Genomic DNA, 20,508 nt, shown 5'->3' on the forward strand with positions numbered 1-20,508 from the left:
TAAATTAACACTCCACCGAGTGCCATAGGCATAGTGTTTTGTATTTCTATAGCTTCCATGGTCACAGAAATCAGCAGCAGAACTAGGAAACAATAGTAGATTTCCATAACAAAAGGCAAGCACTTGTTCCCTAAAAGGAGTAAATGAATTAGCCGTTGGTACAAATAGAGAATAGAAGCAGCTATTCAAATTTTACCTATCTCTGCTAAAATTCTCATATGCATAAAAGTTTGAACTTGTAAGATTGGGTTTGGATAGATTAGTGGAAAAAAATTATGCACAAATTAGTTCATATAATTTTAAAATTGGTTCCACAATGCTAACTCGAAACTGCACTGTGATTCTTAATGCTATTTTACCCAAGCATTGTCTAACAGATTTGTACTGCTCTACTGCTCTATTTTAATTCTCTAGATTGTGATACAACTGAGATTTGAAAAAAAAGAATAATAGAATCATAGAATGGTTTGGGTTGGAAGGGACATTAAAGATCATCTAGCTCCAACGCCCCTGCCATGGGCAGGGACACCAACCAGACCAGGTTGCTTAAAGCCCAATCCAACTCGGCCTTGAACACTTCCAGCATTGGGACATCCACAGTTTCTTTGGGGCCACCTGTTGCAGAAGTAGATATTTTCCAAAGTAGATAACTTCCAAAGCAGATAACTTCCATAGCTTTTGAGAAGAACAGAGAACTTTTTCTTCAAAAATGAACTGTAAAGCCTAGTCAAAATTGAGACATAATAATTAAGTTCATCAATTTGTTTGGTTTTGCAGGAGAGAGACAAAGGACAATGCAGCATATAAATTATTACTTTAAAAGAATCTTGGGATACATATTTGTCTTAGATTTGCAGGAAACTCTTCAAAACAGTACTTAATGGAATGTCACAGATACTGGAACCAGTTGATTTTTTAGTTCCTTTTTATGTATAAGTGAACAGTCAAACATGCTCATTTGCTTTGTACTTCTTCCATTAAGACTAAGCCCTTTAACAACTAAAATATCAAAAAACTTAGCATCACAAATTTAATTTTTCATAGGTAGCTAAAGATCAGCCTTACTAGAAAAAAAGTGTCAGTTAAACTGTTCTGATGCAAAGGTTGTGCAGCAAGTTGTGGAACAAGACCTGTAGAAGACTCTTTTTTTTTTTTCATGCACATATTTTAAAAACCTGATTGAGTTTTTATGTTAAAGTGAGATATGAATCAGGAACTCTTTTTGACATACTTTAGGTCTCCTGACCCTACTTTGGAAACAGTTGTCTCAAAAAAATTATATATAACTACAGTATTTTTCTAATTATGTTATTTTCCCTCTGCTTCTTTTATTTCAAGTCTAGATTTAGTATCTGTGGTATATTGTAATTATTACTTAAGTATATAAAAGAATTGTAATAGCAGAGCTCTGCTCTCTTGTTCTGCCAGCATTATTCTCACTATTTCTGATCTATAGTTAATCTCATTTTCAGGGCTGCACAGGATCTTATGAAGTGGCAACAGAAACCTACTCCTGTGTCTGACCATACTGTAAAGGCTGCTGTTATGTGGCTCTGGAAGCTGGACCAGATGACAGCTGTCAGCCATACCAACTCTGCTGAAGCCCTGCTGGAAGCCATGGGTGATGAGGCGGTAAGCTCATACATCTTTTCAGAAGCCTCAAGTAAATCCAAGAATATACAAAGCCAGACTGGCTGCTGTGATTTGCCTGATGAATGTTGCAAAGATAAATATTAATGTCAGCATTTGGAAAGGGTTTTTTTCCCCACAAGCGTAGCTGCATACTATGCTTACTGATGGCCTGTTTATGTAAATGTACTGTATTTTGAATGCAGAAACTTGTTTATTTTCTTTTCTAGAGTACCCAGAATAAATAATGTATTCAATCATTAAGGGAAAGAGAAAGTATCTTCCCTTCCACTTTCTTTGCTACATATATTTTTCAGGGCTTCAAGCTCGTGAGAAAATTGTTAGTATGAACATTATTGAAAACAGAGAAACCATTTTTATTTTGTTATGTATCCAACGTGCTAATGAAAAATTATATTTAAAATCCAAAATAGTGATACAGAGATTTATGTAAGCATTAACTCATGGTAGGGATACACAAATCCTTTTTCACCAGCCAGGTTATTGCTAGAGTTTCTTCCATGACAGAGACAAAGCCATGCACAGTTATTCCTGCAATTAAATACTGTTAATTTTGAAAAGTACCATATTACTTTAATCATTATAGCAGAGTCACAAGACATGAAACATATATGCTATCATTTGAGCTAGTCACTTAAAACTTGAGTTATTAAAGAGGTATTTTATGACATTTGCTTACAATTTACATTCAGTTCCCTAATACCTGAATTTAATAAAAAATTGTGCCTACTGTGTATGGAGTAGAATCATTGGTTTTAACTGCCACTAACATCCATCCCTGTGCACAGATCCAGTCCTACCTCCTTTGTAAATTTCTTTCTGGGATGTTGTTTGAAGGAGAAGGTAAATTTGGCTTGAGTTACCTTCTGGTTCCCTATGCTGCTGGATTGTTATCCAGATGAACCTTGGTGTCTGGAAACTGTTATTAAAAAAGGAATTGTGTGAGGAACAAATTGTGCACCAGTGAGACTTTTTATGACTGCTTTTTAAAATGTCTCCTTCATAAATTTTATTAACATTTTCAATATGCAGTATAGTACTGATTTCCTGATGGGTAACTAAAAAGACCATATTTAGATTTCAGTATTGTTTGGATGAAAAAAAGTCTTGTTGGACCTGATGGCTCTCTGTTTGAATAAACAGAAATTAAAGTCTGTCCAATAGTGAGACATGTATTATTTTTGTCTGGATATAGGTGGGCTAAGGGGCAATCTGGGGGAGTCAACTGTGGCAGGTGCTCAACATAAAAAACCCTTCAATTACTCCTAAATAAAGTGATTATCATTCATAATTGTCAGTTCACTTGGGTGCAAATGTCACTGTACTGCAGCTGGTGGAGACCCCACTCAGTCCTAGGCAAAAGCTGTCTGCTTACTGAACTTGTCATAAATTACTCATTCCTCAGAAATGGCTTTATCAAAAGAAGTTGCTCCAAAAGAATATCTCTTTTTTTCCCTCTACACATGGCTCTTCCTGTCATTCCTTTAGCTGGCCTTTTCTTCCCATGTGTGGTGACTCCTTAGATTTCCTTTCCTCATGAGCCGTCTTCTTCTGTAAGGTTGCACTCCTTTGAGCTCTATATGCCACAGATGCATCCACAGTGTCTAACTTGTGGTTCTGTAGAAGTGCCGCTCCGTGAAGTGTGGATCACCCATCCAAAACATGCCTCCCCACCAAGATCAAGACTATGAGGAACTGTTCATGTTGTTCTCCGTCCTGTTCTTGTATAAAGTTTATTCGCTTGTTTAGATGTATAAATTACAATTTTCAAAATATGAAGGACTAAATTGAAAGGTTTTAACCTTTCCCCACTAATCTATAGGAACATTTCCTTTGTGGTATTTCATTGCTGAGTTTGAAGTTGAGTGAATAATCTGTAGTTAGCAATTTTTTTAAATTTTCTTGTAAGGAGTTGGTTCTTTATCAGCTATGCCCAACAAATGTCAGCATTTTGAAAAGTTGCAGAGGCAGGCAGTGTGAGAAAGTGTGAAAATTTCTATTCTTATTGAACATCAACTTTATGAATTATTGGCAGTCTTAGGAGGGAGGTGGAGAAGATGTGAATCTGAAGGAACACAGAAAAAAGTGGTTGTGCAGTATGCATACACTCCTCTGGGCCAGGAGCCTCTTCAGCAAAAGCAATAGAAATGTAGTATTGTCCAAGAACTGAGTCCCATCTGGGAGATTTGTGTGCGTACTCAGATAGCTTTTAGCTGCAGGAGGCAGAGAGGGAACTTTGTAAAACTGAACTAGAATACAGATAGGTGCAAGAGTTGCAAGAGTTCCTTCTTTTTGTTTCTGTGCACCTTTTTCTAAGATTAACAAGTATTTTTGTTAATCTTGAATTTTAATGAAACAGAACGATTCTTCTCTTTACCATTAGTATTTATCTAGAATTATCAGTGATGCTAGGACACCTGGTTGACCACAGACCTTCTTGCTCCCAAGGAAATGGAGTCTGTAACTATGGGCCCTGTCTCCCATGGAGTGTCTCACCCCTCTACAAAATCCAAGAGAAATTCAAGGTGGCAAGGTGCTGCTTCGTTAATTTGCCTGGTCTAACCAAAGATTGGGTTGCTGCTTGGGAGAGACATCTTCCAGTGCTGAGGAGCAGCCTAAGTAGTTGTACCAAAAGGTCGATGAGGGAGGAAGCCTGAAATCCAGGAGTCCATGTCAGCTTGTATTCATAAACTTATGATGTGGGATAGTACAGGGATCCTACAGCCTGAAGGTTTTGAGTACAAATTGGACAAAAGATGTTCACGTGCTAGTCTGTTGACTCAGGAAGCTGAAATATAAATCAGTATCAAAGGCAGTAGAGGAAATGTATGAGCACACTTGCAGGTGATATTGAATTTGCTTTACTACTGCATTAAATTGTATGAGTGCAGAAACATTTCCTCAGTGCCATCCTGAACTCAAATGGTCGTCTTCTCTTTTGTGTGCACATCCAGGGATTCCTAGTCACATTTGTAGAATCATAGAATCACAGAATGGTTTGGCTTGGAAGGGACCTTAAAGATCATCTAGTTGCAACCCCCTGCCATTAAAAGGGATGCCTTTCACTAGACCAGGTTGCTCAAAGCCCCATCCACCTTGGCCTTGAACACTTCCAGGTATGAGGCATCTACAGTTTCTGTGGGAAACCTGTTCCAGTGCCTCACCACCCTCACAGTAAAGAATTTTTTCCTTATATCTAATCTACATCTGTTCTCCTTTATCTTAAGGTCCTTCCCCCTTGTCTTATCACTACAAGCCCTTATGAACAGTTGTTCTCCAGCTTTCATGTAGGCCCCTTTACGTACTGGAAGGTGCCTTCTCTTCTCCAGGTGGAACAACTCTTTCAGCCTCTTCATAGGAGAGGTGCTCCAGCTCTCTGATTGTCTTCATGGCTCTCCTCTGGACTTACTCCATCAGATCCATGTCCTTCTTGTGTTGGGGACCCTGGAGCTGGATGCAGTACTCCAGTATGAGTGGAATAGAGGGTGAGACTCACCTCCCTGGACCTGCAGGCCACACTGATTTTCGTACAGTCCAGAACATGGTTGGCTTTCTGGGCTGTGAGTGCACATTGCTGACACATGTTGAGCTTCTCATCAGCCAACACAACCAAGGACCTTCAACCAAGGACTGCTCTCAATCCATTCTCCACCCAGCCTCTACTTGTGCTTGGGATTGCCCTGACCCAGGTGCAGGACCTTGCACTTGGCCTTGTTGAACTTCATGAGGTTCACACAGGTCCACCTCTGAAGCCTGTCCAGGTCTGTCTGGATGGCCTCCCTTCCCTCCAGCATGTTGACCACACCACACAGCCTGGTGTCATTGACAAACTCAATCTCACTGTCCATATCACTGACAAAGATGTTAAAAGTTGCTGGTCTCAGTACCAACTCCTGAGGAACACCATTTATCACTGATCTCCACTTGGACATCGAACTGTTGACCATAAATCAGTGCGACATCCAGTCAATTCCTTATCCACCAAGTGGTCCATCCATCAAATCCCTGTCTCTCCAGATTAGAAACAAAGATGTCTTGCAGAACAGTGTCAAATGCTTAGCATAAGTCCAGGTAGATGAGGTCAGTAATCCCATTGTAGAAGGTCACCAAATTTGTCAGACATGATTTGCCTTTAGTGAACTCATGTTCACTGTCGCCAGTCAGCTCCTTATTTTTCATGTGCCTTGACATAGTTTTAGGATGATCTGCTCCATGAGGATGTTTGAGTGTATTTTTTCAGTTAGGCAACTATTTATTAGATATTTATCAGTAGGTATGTTGATATGCTGTATGTATTGTCTTGAAAGGCATTGCGGGTTAGCTGTTTGTTTAATTTGGTTTTAATGATGGTGAAAATTCAAGAAACCGTGAGGATTGTTAGCATGGGTAAGTGCAGGTAACATAAAATCCCTCATAATATAATACTCAAGCAATAACTAAAGGGCGTTTCTTCAGCTTCTCTCTCTTCTTGCAATAACATTTTCAGAATGTAAGTGTATTTGGCCATATAAACCTGCCAAGCTCCCTCTGCTATGGAAGCTTAAAAAATACAAAATATCTGTAAATACCAGCCATAGCATTCAAATAATGATGCGTCTTTCCTAGTCTCAAAATACATGCAGGCAGTAAAACTTTGGTATAAAAATTCCTACAGATTTTCAGCCCTGGCAAGGCACCAACAAAGCGTGTTTCTTCACAAAAGTGTAATGTGGCACAGAGCCTTGTCCTTCCTTACACTTCTCTTTGGTTTCAGTTAACTTCTGTGGAAAGAGTGTTGCATTGGGCAGAATCAGACACAAGGGCTGTGGGTCAAGTTCTCTTCTCACTTCAGGAAATTTTGTATGGAATTCACTTGAATTATTAGCATAAATGAGAGGAAGAACCAAAGGTCTGAAAATCTTTTCGCCCAAGTAATGCGTCGGTTCTACCAAATTTTCTTACCAATACATGGCACAGGACAGTACTTGAATCCATGCCAGACATTTATGTAAAACAATATCTTCCAGTTGCCATTTTTCTTTCTGTTTAATGACAGGTTGAAGCCGTTTATTACTTTGCTGTGGGTGATGTTCCAGTGGACACAAAACAGCTACTCCTTGAGAAGGTTTCTGATGGCCCCTGTCCAATCAACACTGTGTCTTTCAATGCTAGGGAAGAAGAAACTATTATTTTTCTGAAGGAGCTGAGCCGCTTGGCCTCTGGCAGGTATGACAAAGAAGGGCAGTAGAGATTTCAGTACTCATAAAGTACTTTGCTGATAGGAATGGCATCAGAACATATCTAAATATAATCCATGAGGAAAATGAGACAAAGCAGTTCAGTGAGTGATTGGGGGAAATTGGGGAAATAGTCTTAAGTGACATGAGTAGAATGCAGACCCTACTTAAACAGACTGTCTTTTTTCCATGTATGTGCTCACTGGCTTGCAGAAAGACCATTCCTTCTTTATATCCTAAATCGTCTGTTGTCTGCCCCTCTTTTGAAGTCTGGAAAATTGTTCAGGGGAAGGGTTCATAACATAAACTAAAACAAGTTTTTATTGTATTTATTCGTACATTGGTAGTATCCACAGGCACCAGGAAAGGATCTAGAGTTTTCTTGGCTCAAGTGCCATACAGACATGTACTGAAAAGGAAATGCCTGTCCTAAATGGGTGGTTCATGGAGTAACAGAAAATTGATGAGGTGTTCTTCATCTGGCCTGGTTGTGTGGAAAAGCAGTTCTGTACCATGCTCTCTAGCATCCATTTGGTATGATTGGTGGAAACTGATATATTCCATATGGCTTGTTGGCTACTTTATCCTGGGAGTCAGCCATGTGGTGAAAATCAGCATTCAGTAGAAAGGGATAAGATTACTTAAATCTTGATTCTGATGTCAAAATAAGGAAAACAAATGAACAAATACAAAACCCCACAATACTAAACTCATGCTGAACAGCAGGAGGGCAGTAGGAGTCAGTAGGTGTTTGTCTGCGTAAGAGAAGTCACCAAAAATTTACAGACTTGTAAAATGGCTGCTAGCTCTTTCTGCTTTACTGTTGTTTGTGCAAAAGTGGGAGGACCTCCAACAGCAGAAATCTCCAAAATGACAGCAGAGAATTGGTAAGATGGAAGCTACTTAGCTCTTTCATAGCCATCTGTGTTTAAAAATAGCTTTTAAGAGATGGAGTGTCTGCCAAAAACAAGACTGTGGAAAAGTGTTATGTTTGCTCTGGTCTCGTGCATTTAAAATGATTGTGGTCATTTAGAACTGTGGTACCTCCATGGTACCAGGTACATTGCCAGTCACTATCCTTCATTTTCTTTTGGCAGAGTTTTTACCTCCTTTATTAAAGGAAAGTGAACGTTTCTTCTATGGTAAAGAGAGAGGCGAAAAGGGGAGCTGAGAGGAATTGTTTTGTTTGATATGATTCTCACTGTCTTCTTTTTGCATGAGTCCAGCTTTGCTGCAGAGACTTACTGGGCCAATTAATATCTTGCTGGCAGATATTTATTTGCCCAATAACTGTCTACAAGTTTAAGTCAGCTTTCCCATAGAAGCAGCTCAGTTCATGGGCTTTTCATGGCTTGAGCCTTTTTCTCGTGTAGTTCTGTTTTAGAAACACGTCTTCTTCCTGCTCTGAGAGCTTCTCTCTTTTGACAGTGAGGGTAAATGAAGTCTGCTTGTCATCCTGATTTGTATGTCGATAATGAAATAAATGTTCCTGTTAGGCTTTCAACTGGGAGGATAATCTGATAAAAAGGTGATAGTGTCATCTCAGACATCTCGAATTACATGCCTGCTCAGCATGTTAAAAGCATTAATTAAAATTAGATTTCCAGGAAATTGAAAAGTAGGGTGCCTTGGAGTAATACCCAAATGAAAGAATGTTCTACATGAGAAGACTTCAGAAGATACAGAAATGTATGTAAAAAGTTTGATAATATTCATTATCTCATTGTAGTTGAAGGTTTAGATATAGATTAGCAAATAATTCTGAAGTTGTACACCACTATGCTCTTGCATGTGTGACATACATCTCTTTAAAATTAGGAAACTGTTTATGTGATTTGTGTACTGGTGGAAACTCATTTTGTGTTACAGATTCCATGCTTTTGCTGAGAAGAAAGACTATAGACAAGCTACTGGAGCTGCATTAAAATGTGAAGAGGATGGAAAAGGTCTAATTGCCCTGAACTCCGGAAAACTGAAAGGGCGAATGCCACTAGGTAGACAATATAAAACACAAGATTATACTGATATTTTCAGTGAGATTTTAGAATAGAAATGTAATATAGGACGCTTGCTGAGTATAAAATAAAAAAAACCTCTGTAGATACGGGTGGGGTGAGGACAGGACTGGTCAAATGGAAATTCTGTGGGTGGCAAAGTGAGGGCAAAAAAAGAGAGAAGTGAAGAGAGTAGAGGATGTGCACGTGAGAATGAGAGAGAAGTGAAAAAAGCGAAAAGATCATTTGTTTAGGAAGATGAAGAATAGTACTGGTGTGCTTATGCCAGTGACCTTGTGGAAATGTATAGAGAAATGGCAGAAAGGAAGAGAAGTAGTGTGGAAGACCATATGATACAACAGCCGCATCAATATAAACTAAGTTTGTATAAGGGGATCAAATCAACACGAGGTTCACTTGCTCCTCTCAAGAATTTGGCATAAAGAAAGGCTACAAGCACAGTAAAGTGGCCATATAGAAGGCAGTGCAAAGTGGTGGTGGCTGTGGGAGGATAGATGAAAAAAACCCTGGTAGGAAACAACCAAAATAAACAGTTTCACTGCAGGGTGGAGCTGGGCAGAAAGCTCTCAATGTGTTTCTTACTAGTTACAGTGCTGCTTCCTCTGGGTAAATGTTCAGTGGACTGGACTGGAGTTTCAGCCAGGTCAGGAGGAGACTGGTTTGTGGTATGAAATGAGGTTTGTGTGTAAAATCTGATGTTCTTTTTTTAGCAGGACGGTAAAAAAAAAGTTTCTTGAGATATCAGGAGTCATCAGACCTCTTTATTCTAATAGGTCAAATCCCCATTATGCTGGTGGCATTAATGTTGCCCCAAAGATACAACAGTGCTATCCTCTTCTCACTGCTTGGGAATGTGTGGCTTAAGGTGGATTTAGTGGCTCATGTAAGGTTGTTTGCCAGTCTTGGACTAACTGGCCATTTTTGAGTTGTAGTCTAGTTCCTTGTGTACCAAGTTATCCTTCACTAGGACTGTGTCATGGTTTGAGATAGCCCCAACATCCAATTCCCTAGCTCCATTCCCCCTCCCACATCTCAACCTAATGTGAGATGGGTTTTTTCCAGACAAAACACACACCAGACTCAAAGTGGGGAAAGGGAATATATTACAATGACTGTACAAATAAATACCATATCACATTATACACATGATCACAAACTATCTCTACCATGACATATAGTATTTACAATGGATCAGATCTCTTCTCCCCTCCAAATAAAAGTCCAGGAGGGAAAGAAGGACAGATCCCTTTCAGTCCTTAAACAGCAGCATCTTCTGAGGCAGCAGGTTTCTTCTTCTCATGCATGCAGCAGCTGATAGCTGGCTTTCTGCCAGCACTCCACGAGGGAGGTATCCAAGCCCCTCTCTCGGCCCCATCGCCTCACAACCGAGGGGTCTTCCGTGGTCTTCGTAACCCCAGACAAGGTCGTATCACCACGTCATATCACGAAGACACAGGGGGGTCTTCGTGACGGTCTGGTATCTCTTGCAGGGCCTCTGTGCCCTGTCTCTCAGGCTGCCACCGTGGCAGCAGTGCGAGGGGGGGGGGGAGCCAAGGTCAACTCCCCCTGCATTCCTCTCGGAGCTCTCTAGCTCCTTTCTACAGTGCATGTCGCACTTCAAGGCTCTTTCAAGTAAGAGTCCATCATCTTCCTCCTTCCAGGAGGTCTCAAAGGAGTTTTGGGGATCTGGTATCAGTCTTACCCCCAAGAACTCTGTAGCTCTCAGCTGCTGGCTCTCCTTTCCTCGACTCTCCTTCCAGGAGTCTCCTCTGCAGTGCTGCATGTTGCTTCTGCTGCTTCTTCAGTTCAGGTCCTTATCTCTGGCTCTCTGCCACTGTTTCTCTGGTCAGTGTCGGCTGCTGCTCTGTGCCCATGGAGAAAACATCTCCCGGCATACTACAGGCACCTAGCCCAGCTTTATGCTGTTCCAGGTCCCTGCAGCCCCCAGCCAGGGGCTGGGAGGGGGGCCAGAGGGCCCAAGGGGCTCAGAGCCCCTTCCTCGTGGCTCTACAACATGGCCACCTCTCCTACAACAACCAAACTACAACTCTTCTTTTCCGGTCTGGTTGTGGTATGTTTACATTTCTGCAGGAGCGTCCATTGGGCAGAATTTCAAAACTTCCAGGGGTTTCCACCCCTTGGGGTCTACCACTTCTCTTAGCCTCTGGGGAGAACAAGGTTCAAACCACTACAACACTCCACCCCTCGCTCCTGCGAAATGTCAACATATCACAACAACTGGAAAAAAAACTCTAATCAACATTCAATCTTCAATAAACTAAAATATAACCAAAATCTCTCTACTACACATCAATATAGCATCATCACAAACTTAACTCTACTCTTAATACTTAACTTACATTACTATAGGCTTACTTACTCTACAATGGTACAGTCTGTGTTTTGTCTGGAAAACTCTTTCTGTTACCACAAGCATCATGGCTCTTATCTCTCTCCCTCGATGGTTCGCAACCATCCTCTGCTACCATTTATGTCATGGTTTGAGATAGCCCCAACATCCAATTCCCTAGCTCCATTCCCCCTCCCACATCTCAACCTAATGTGAGATGGGTTTTTCCAGACAAAACACACCAGACTCAAAGTGGGGGAAAGGGAATATATTACAATGACTGTACAAATAAATACCATATCACATTATACACATGATCACAAACTATCTCTACCATGACATATAGTATTTACAATGGATCAGATCTCTTCTCCCCTCCAAATAAAAGTCCAGGAGGGAAAGAAGGACAGATCCCTTCCAGTCTCTAAACAGCAGCATCTTCTGAGGCAGCAGGTTGCTTCTTCTCATCTCATGCAGCAGCTGATAGCTGGCTTTCTGCCAGCATCCACGAGGGAGGTATCCAAGCCTCTCCCCCGGCCCCATCGCCTCACAACCGAGGGGTCTTCCGTGGTCTTCGTAACCCCAGACAAGGTCGTATCACCACGTCATATCACGAAGACACAGGGGGGTCTTCGTGACGGTCTGGTATCTCTTGCAGGGCCTCTGTGCCCTGTCTCTCAGGCTGCCACCGTGGCAGCAGTGCGAGGGGGGGGGAAGCCAAGGTCAACTCCCCCTGCATTCCTCTCGGAGCTCTCTAGCTCCTTTCTACAGTGCATGTCGCACTTCAAGGCTCTTTCAAGTAAGAGTCCATCATCTTCCTCCTTCCAGGAGGTCTCAAAGGAGTTTTGGGGATCTGGTATCAGTCTTACCCCCAAGAACTCTGTAGCTCTCAGCTGCTGGCTCTCCTTTCCTCAACTCTCCTTCCAGGAGTCTTCTCTGTGGTGCTGCATGTTGTTTCTGCTGCTTCTTCAGTTCAGGTCTTATCTCTGGCTCTCTGCCACCGTTTCTCTGGTCAGTGTCGGCTGCTGCTCTGTGCCCATGGAGAAAACATCTCCCAGCATAACTACAGGCACCTAGCCCAGCTTTATGCTGTTCCAGGTCCCTGCAGCCCCCCAGCCAGGGGCTGGGAGGGGGCCAGAGGCCCCAAGGGGCTCAGAGCCCCTACCTCGTGGCTCTACAACATGGCCACCTCTCCTACCAACAACCAAACTACAACTCTTCTTTTCCGGTCTGGTTGTGGTATGTTTACATTTCTGCAGGAGCGTCCATTGGGCAGAATTTCAAAACTTCCAGGGGTTTCCACCCCTTGGGGTCTACCACTTCTCTTAGCCTCTGGGGAGAACAAGGTTCAAACCACTACAACACTGTAATTTTAACAGTACAAGAGAAAGAACCATAGTGGGGGGCCAGAAATAAGGGAGTGAGTTTCACCTGATTTTTTGTTTTGTGAAGGGACACTCAAGCCTCACCCGTGCAGGGTTTGGAAACCAACAGCAGTCTGCTTCAAAACATGATCTCTCGTTTCATACTAATTCAGAGCAGTATAATGATCACCTTCAGTCTGCTGTGGTCTTGCTGGACCACATTTGGGGGTGTGCATGGGGGGAGCTGGCTCCCTCTTCCCCAGGGCAGTCAGCCTGTTTCAATAGATAGGCCTAGAGCTCCTGTATGACTGAAACTACTTCCTCACCAGTTTCTAAAGCTGAAAGCTGAATAACTTTAATCACTCAAAGGGGCAGTAATCCCCTTGAAGTGCATTGTCTGTTGTGTCTTATTGCTATTATGGAGTAGAATTTACACATTAAAAAGGAACACAATTAGCTTTCTGCATTTACTGGGTATTACAAGCACAGTCGTGACATCACTGGCAGCCAATCAGTGTTTCAGTCGTATGCAGAATCTAAAGTCCTTTCAGAAAAGAAAACACATTGAAGACATTATTCTGGTGTGTGTCTGATGTCTGTTGTTTCAGAAACTCCTTCAAGGATGTAATAATAAGGCAATAAAAATAAAAGCATCGATTACTCACTAATGGGCTCTGAAACTGGTTCTTGGATGTGTGGCATAAACTATACAAGGAAATAAATAGAGAATGAACCAGAGATTTAATCATGCAAATGTGGTGTTTCTGGAAAATAAGGAGAGGCACAGGAATATTTTGATTATGTTCCTTTTTGCACCACAAATGCAACAGCTGGAAAGTGAAACTCATCATCATGTTTTATGGACTGGAAAAGCTGTTTTAAGGACATTGGATAGTTTTCTGGGTATTCGCTGCATATCTGCATTTTGCAAATACACGATATCTTTATGTTCACTCTTTTTCATTTGCCTAGCCAAAACAAGTCAGAAGTGAACTATTTAAAACTTTAGATAAGAGCTCCCTTCTCCCCTGTTTTGCATCTTGAGCAGTCATTTAGAAAGCAAGCGTGAGAAACTGCCAAATTTGAATTTTTTTTACACTCATTTTGAGTGGGTGCTTGAGATCAAAACAGGTGTAAGCCAGTAAAGAATTAAGGTCCTTATGCTGGCAGCCTCAGATTTACTTAAGGCAGAGAAATGCTTTTACATAAAGCCTAATTTCACCAATGTGATGATATCTCCTCAACCAGCACTAATTTTCCTGTTATCACTTCTGCCTACATTCTTTGTGCAGTTTATTCGTCTGCAAAAAGCTGCAGAATTAAGCAGTCTTGTTATGTAGTTAAAATGTAAAGGGAAAGGAGATGACATTTAAATTGGAACTTGAAGACAACAGAGGGCAAGAAATGGTGGAAGCTGTGGAGAAAAAAGGCTTTTTCTGAAAAGGGGGACATTTGTGTCATCTCCTTGGAGTAACAGGGATATAAGTGCTACACTGATCTTGAAAAGCAATGGTGTTTTGAACTAGATCCTGAAATGAATAGACAGTCCTCAGTGGCTGAAATAGAAACAGTAAATCTCTGTGCAGTGTGTTTCTGTGTGGTGGAATAGATGAGCTTGCATGTGTAAAGAAAATGCAAATGGACTGAAATCAGTATTTTACTGATGTGATAAATCCAAACAAGCATGTGTCTGCCCTCCTTGTGAACCGTGTAAGGCTGTATTCTTAGGTGTACTTGATTTTCCACATTTACGTGATAGTCACAGGGAAAATTTCAGATTGTTGTGTGTAAAAATGGGAAGCCTAAGACCGTCATCCCACTGTATGTATGGCATTGAAGTCAATGAACTCTGCACTGTTTATGTACACCAACGTGGGAAAGATCGAAGCCTCCCTTTGGAGAGCCAGGATAATGACTGAAGAGTAGCTACTTTGCCTAGAAGCTGTAGCAAAGATAATTGCCTCTGCTTTTCCCTTGCATGTGCTTTGTCTAGTCTCAGCAGCCTTGGCCTGGCAAACCTCTTTGCTAATGTGTAGAGAGTGATGCAGATAGCTGCTCTGCGATGCCACATGGGATTCAAAGTTCATTTGCTTTGTGCCTTTGTCCAGTGGGAAGGGGGCAGAATGGGACTCAGTACTGCTTGACTTGGCAGGGGCACAGATAAAAGGTGTGCTCTTTTGTACCTTCATTCATACCCCTCTAAGTGGGGATTTTAAAAATCAGTGCTTGAGGGAATATTGCTATGTTCTGCTGCCACATAGAGGCTGAGGAAGGGACTGGCTGTGAAATAATCAGTTTTCCCACCTTGCCTTGCCAGCAAATTAATTTTGAAATAGATTTTATTCCATTATATTTGGATTTGCTGTCTTCCACGGTCTAAGTCTTATAACCAGAAAAGTAAGAAATGCTTCTGTTTTCCCTAAGTTGCTTCTGTATTGGTCTGTTTTCCCTAAGTTGCTTCTGTATTAGTATTTGCCACATGTTTCAAAGATACTGTACGTTTTGTAGGCTTTTTTTTTTTTTTTTTTTTTGAACTATGGGCTTTTTTTTCTTAGCAACATGAAAATCAAATATGTAACAGTGAGTTGTTGAACAGGATGAGTTTGTTTGCAGGGAGGTAGGTGTGGAGAAGCTGCTTCTTTTAAGATTGCCTGTTAAATAACTGGGGAATGGAAATGAGGGCAGTTATGAGTTTCCGTGTACCTGTGCAAGTGTTTTGTGTTTTCGCTTAGACCTACCATCTTGCTTCTCAATTCTCTGGTGTCAGCAAAATGCTTCTGCCCCTTGCCACATGCTGTCCCCACATCCTTCCTCATCCTCTTCCTCTTTTTCAGAGCTTTCCTTATCCTGGAACATTACCCAGTGTGGGGTGCTCTGCAGGGTTGCAATAGCTGTGGGGAGAGCTGAGGAGAACTGACTGTGCTTGGCCAGGGACAGGCTGCAGGGCATTTTGGCTGGCTCCCTAATACGTGACTGGTGGCCACCCTCCTGCCATTGCAGTGTGGTGGTTTTTGAGTCAGAACCGGGGGCTCCCCAGGGGTGTGGCTGTTACACTGCCAGCCAGGGCAGTGGAATAGTGCCTCTTGGCAGAGGGGGACCAGGAGGACCCTTTCTCTCTCTGGATAAAGGGATCTTTTTAAGACAGGGTCTTTCCTGGGACATGAATGCCTGAAGGTGTACAAGAGATTGTGGGCCTGGATTGGTTGGAAACGGCACCATTTAGGGGGGAGTGACTTTCTTTGGTTGGTGGTCCCCAAAAAATGGCACATCTGAGGTGTGAGTGCAGGGAATTTAAACCAAAGTGAGGTTCGTGCTTTCTTGGTCATTTACCATTGATGTGCTTTGAGGGACGGGCCACAGGCTGAGATCCACACCTGGAAGATACTATGCACTGCATGTGTATGTATGTTTTGATCTGGGGGGCTCAGTTTCGAAAGACACAGCTTTTCTTTTCCACTTCTCCTTAGCTGTAGAGGAAAAGGGGCCAAGGCAGTGGTGGAGGAGAGCTTCCCATGTAGAGAGAGAAAGTTGCTGTGGATATCACTGCTTGCAACCTTCTCTCCCAGTTGAATTCAGGAAAAAATGTTCTCAGAAAAAAGGTTTTCTAAGCAACTGGAATTTCATAATGTGCAGTTGTTGGTGCCCGCATTTGTCCTGTATACTGTCATCAAAGGTACTTACTTTGAAAGTGCATGCAGTTTTACTTAACTGTGCTGCAGCATAAATAAGGGAAAAATACCTTCTTGTGTAACAGCAATTCAATACATATATCTTAAAGGGGACAGTAACAATAATCCTGTAAAATTGATGAGTCTGTAGCATCAATTTAAGGGGAAACAAAGCAAAACCGTTATATCATTGGCATTGTTTTAGTGGTAGTTGAAATATACATCTTCTTTCAGTATATTCAAATGTAACATTAAAAATGTTAATAAAATTGAATTTAGATCACATTAATTGACAGCTCATATCTGGCAGATACTCAGATTTAGTTGGAGGCAGTGCCACTGGAATTGCATTCTTAACAGCCTTAAACTTGGAAATATGTGCATGTGTGGTGTGAATGCCTGTGTTTTGTGGTTTTAACTGTGACAAAGGTATATGTTTACACATTCAGTGGCTGAGTACTCATCAGAAAATCTCTAGATCTGTTTGTCCTTGAATTTTGCTGATGCTCAGATTTTGTATTTCTGGTGAGAGATTGTTTCTAAAAGAAAAGTCGACTTCTTTCCAAACTGTTTGAAAAGAATGCTTTTCTTAAGCTTAAAAGGAAATGATTACAGACGGAGGTTTTTTCTCCCTTTTGTGTTTTATGTTGTGGAATGATCTGCCTCACTAAAGCTTTTTGTGATTTAGGAAACGTTGATCTTTGTCCTAATGGCTGCGACAGATGTTTTTGAAATGCAGGAAGGTCCCAGGAGGTGGCAGTGTACAATAACACATTTCAAAATATTTCTTGGAAACTGAGAGCATTTCACAATTAAAACTGAGTTCTTATTTTGTGTAACTTTCGTATTAGTATTATTTCAGGGAAGTTTATCAAAGAACAAAATGATCAGGTTTGTTTGTTTACTGATAACTTACTTTAGTAGGCAAGTTTGCGTGTCTTATCTTTCCTACAGCGAACCACCACTGTATATTAACTGAACCACTAGATGATAAGATATAGCTTGCCTTGTTCAGCATCCTTATGTGCAATTCATTAATAGGTTGTGATCTGCAACAGGCTGTAGCCTGCGTTTGTGGTTAGGTTAGCTGATGATTCAGTTTCTTTCAAATTTTTGCTGTAACAGTACACACAGTTTCTCTGCATTGTCCTATTGCAATTTAATCTCTGAGACTAACCCAATTTAACACATTTTTAGTAGTGAACATTCTGCTTAGATATACAGTGTGACTCAATTTTAGTAATTGTACTCTATGGAATAAATACATATTTTAGTTATTTTAATAAAGAAAAACATGTCTGTTGAGATTAAGAAAACCTTAGCTCTAACTTTGCATCTTTCCTTTTTTTTGGTTTTGTTTTTTTTTTTTTTTTTGACAATATAGCCTGATAGTAAAACAGTTTTTTTCTTTTAACATTTATTTATGACTGTTGAGAATTGTTGGGATGAAAATCTTTAGCAAAATTTCATCACAGTCTTCAGGAATGAAGATTTAATTTTAAATAAAATTGTTTATGTACTTTAAGGAAACTGAAAGAGTTGAAAATGTCTTCTCTTTAAACTTTCAAAATTGGGGGTTTTGAAGTCTATCAGAAAACAGCACTTGTCACTGCAATGGGACCTCAAGAAAACAGTTATATGGCAACATCTGGATATACCAATGACTTTGTAATAATTGAGGAGTTATAAATTATGGAAATGTTATCAAAATGTCAAGTTCTATTTAGGATTTCTTTTGCAGTAGCTGGTGTCCGTGAAGATGTCTTTTTGATCTGGAAGGAGTTGGAGGAAGCCAGGAATACAGTGAGACAAGTTCAGAAAATTTTATCAGAATCTGACCAGCCTGCTTCTCAAGATGGTATAATTTATGTTTCTTTCAGAGACTTACCATTATATTCATGATCAGTATTTTATCTGTGAACAGTTTTCATTACTCATCAATCTGGGGATGGTTTTCTCAGAAATGTCTATATACAGGTAACATCTATACTTGTTATCTAAATTTAGGGTTGCCTGAAACTTTCCAATACAAATCTCTGTTTATTATGGCTTAAACTTGCCGAACTTTAACAGGTTGAGGTGAAATACAACACTTTTAGTTCACTAGTGACTAGGTTTACAAGTTTTCTGCATTTTAAGATATGAAAATTCTTTTTGGTTTTTGTGGTCTCTCCCTTTCTGCCTGGGCCAGTAATTCTTTAATTTTATTCCACACAGTGCTGGGGAAGTACCTCATCCCTCTCCCATTATGGTCATCTTGGGATGGCCCAGTTCATTCCTCTAAAAAGAAAAAAGTGTGCGTTTGAATTGTAATCAAAGGCAGAAGACTGAAAACAATTCTGGATGAGCGCTCTGACAAATCTTGTCTTAAGAAACTTGGAGGAATACCTACATTTTTCATTAAACTAATAGTTCCCACCAGTGTGTTTAGCCTAGAACTTGATCCATTTGTTGTTCTGTGCGTATTGATTGTGGATTGAACACCGTTGGAGACAGAAACATAGCTTCTGAAGTTCTGGAAGGCTTGAATAGGGGATGGTGAGGTGCTACTCAGCCCTTCTAAGATGGAGATTCTCTGGGCATGCTCTGGAGCAGAATGATCACACTGAGAAGACTTAAATACTGAAAACCTAGGAATCTGTAGAGTCTAGGCAGCTTCAGCATTGGACTGCAATCAAGGGGATGGATTTTCAGGATCGTAGCCATGATTGTCAGTGCCTATAATCTTCACCCTGGTTTTAAAATACTTACTCAGTGTCTACTGGTACTGTTTGTGTAAGTTGATACAAGATTCAGGTTGAATTAGCATAAGTCATGGGTGATTTTGTGTAGCTGTAGTATTGTTTTTGCAGTGCAATTGCTTTTATTTTGGCTAGATGGAGGCTGAGGCCAGATGCCACTTTCTGAATCACCTGCTGAGGAATGTTTTGTGCTGTCAGTTGGTCGGGAACTTGAACTGTGTTAAGATACGTGACTGGGATGGTGATGATAATTTGAAGCTGGAAACTTTTCTTTGCTGCTGGGTTTGAATTTCTGTCCATAACATAGCTCTGCATGATTAAAACTAGAGTTTTTTCTTCTGTGAAGGCATAATACAGTTCTTTATACTGATAATATCATCTTCTGAGTTAGTAAGCCTTCCCATATGAAGTTAAACAGCTCTTCTGTAATACATATGAACCAAGAGACCACAATAAAGCTGCAAGAGCAGCCCTAATTTCAGTGTTTATTTGTGTGTTCCTGACTGTGCAGCTTTAATGTTCTTTTAGTGTTTGCCTTCATATATAATCACTCCATAAATAATTTAAAAGAAATTAAATTAACAGTATGATTTATTTGGTCAGTTCTTCAGCATTATTTGACTATTACCCGTTCATCCAAATAACTGCAGTCTTTCAGTTTGCCTGCATTTCTTCCACATTTTGCCTTCCTGTTTAAAATACTTTGCTGCAAAATGTAGTTTGTTCTGAACACTGTGATGTTCTGCAGGAGAAGAAACAGAGAAAGAGTAAACTTTTCTGCTGTCACTCCAGATAATGCACTGGTTACCTGAACTGAGACATGACTTTTTACACAAAGCATGTGGAAAAAAGAAAACAAGTTTCCTTTTTAAAATTCTGTGAGTGCATTTGTGACACTTGTTTTTAGGACCACAGGCAGTCATAAAGCAAATATTTTCACATGAGCAGGCTCCAACCATGCATGTGCCTTAATGTTGGCTGATCTCTCTGTGTGTAAGGGCAGTAGATGCTTCCATAGGTTTGTTTACAGGCTCAGGATCTCAATGCTGTTATCACTGTAGCTGCATCTAAATGGAATAGACATTTATACCACCCAGGTCCACCAAAATTAAAGTGTGACAAAACAAATTCATGCTGCTATGAGCCCCACTGCAGGGTCATTTGGTTTAGTTGTGTTTTATCGAGGTAGTGATAAGTGAGTGTAGAGCCCTCTATCTTATTACCAGTATCCAGAGATGTGCAGTGCCCTACCTTAAGATGGCCCTTGGAAAAATTTGTAAGACAATATGATGTGAAAGGGTAAACATAAGAACAGTTATACCAGATCAGACAAAAAAAAAAGGCCAGTTTTCTTCAGTATCAGTTGAAAATGCTTGAAAGAGGGTGTAGAACTAGAGGTGGTCCTCCATGGGCTGCAGGGGCACAGCTGCTCCACCACGGTCTGCACCACGGGCTGCAGGGGCCTCAGCTCCAGTGCCTGGAGCACCTCCTTCCCCTCCTTCTG

The 20,508-nt window shown here is 40.9% G+C and overlaps 1 protein-coding gene across 8 annotated transcripts in view; it reads left to right on the plus strand.

The window, feature by feature from the left end:
• VWA3B (von Willebrand factor A domain containing 3B) overlaps positions 1 to 20,508 on the plus strand; it is a 72,510-nt gene that overhangs the window by 9,721 nt on the left and 42,281 nt on the right. For 6 of the 8 annotated variants that reach the window (XM_027718136.2, XM_039390560.1, XM_039390563.1 and 3 more), the window contains 4 exons: positions 1,473 to 1,632; positions 6,686 to 6,855; positions 8,736 to 8,860; positions 18,005 to 18,121. In XM_027718136.2, the coding sequence (XP_027573937.2) occupies positions 1,473 to 1,632; positions 6,686 to 6,855; positions 8,736 to 8,860; positions 18,005 to 18,121 (572 nt within the window). The remainder of the gene's footprint in view (positions 1 to 1,472; positions 1,633 to 6,685; positions 6,856 to 8,735; positions 8,861 to 18,004; positions 18,122 to 20,508) is intronic. The other 2 variants (XM_039390564.1, XM_039390565.1) reach the window with 2 other exon arrangements.

The sequence above is a fragment of the Pipra filicauda genome, unplaced genomic scaffold (assembly GCF_003945595.2).
Source record: "Pipra filicauda isolate LSUMZ 115617 unplaced genomic scaffold, ASM394559v2 scaffold83_size3615187_pilon, whole genome shotgun sequence".
NCBI lineage: Eukaryota > Metazoa > Chordata > Aves > Passeriformes > Pipridae > Pipra > Pipra filicauda.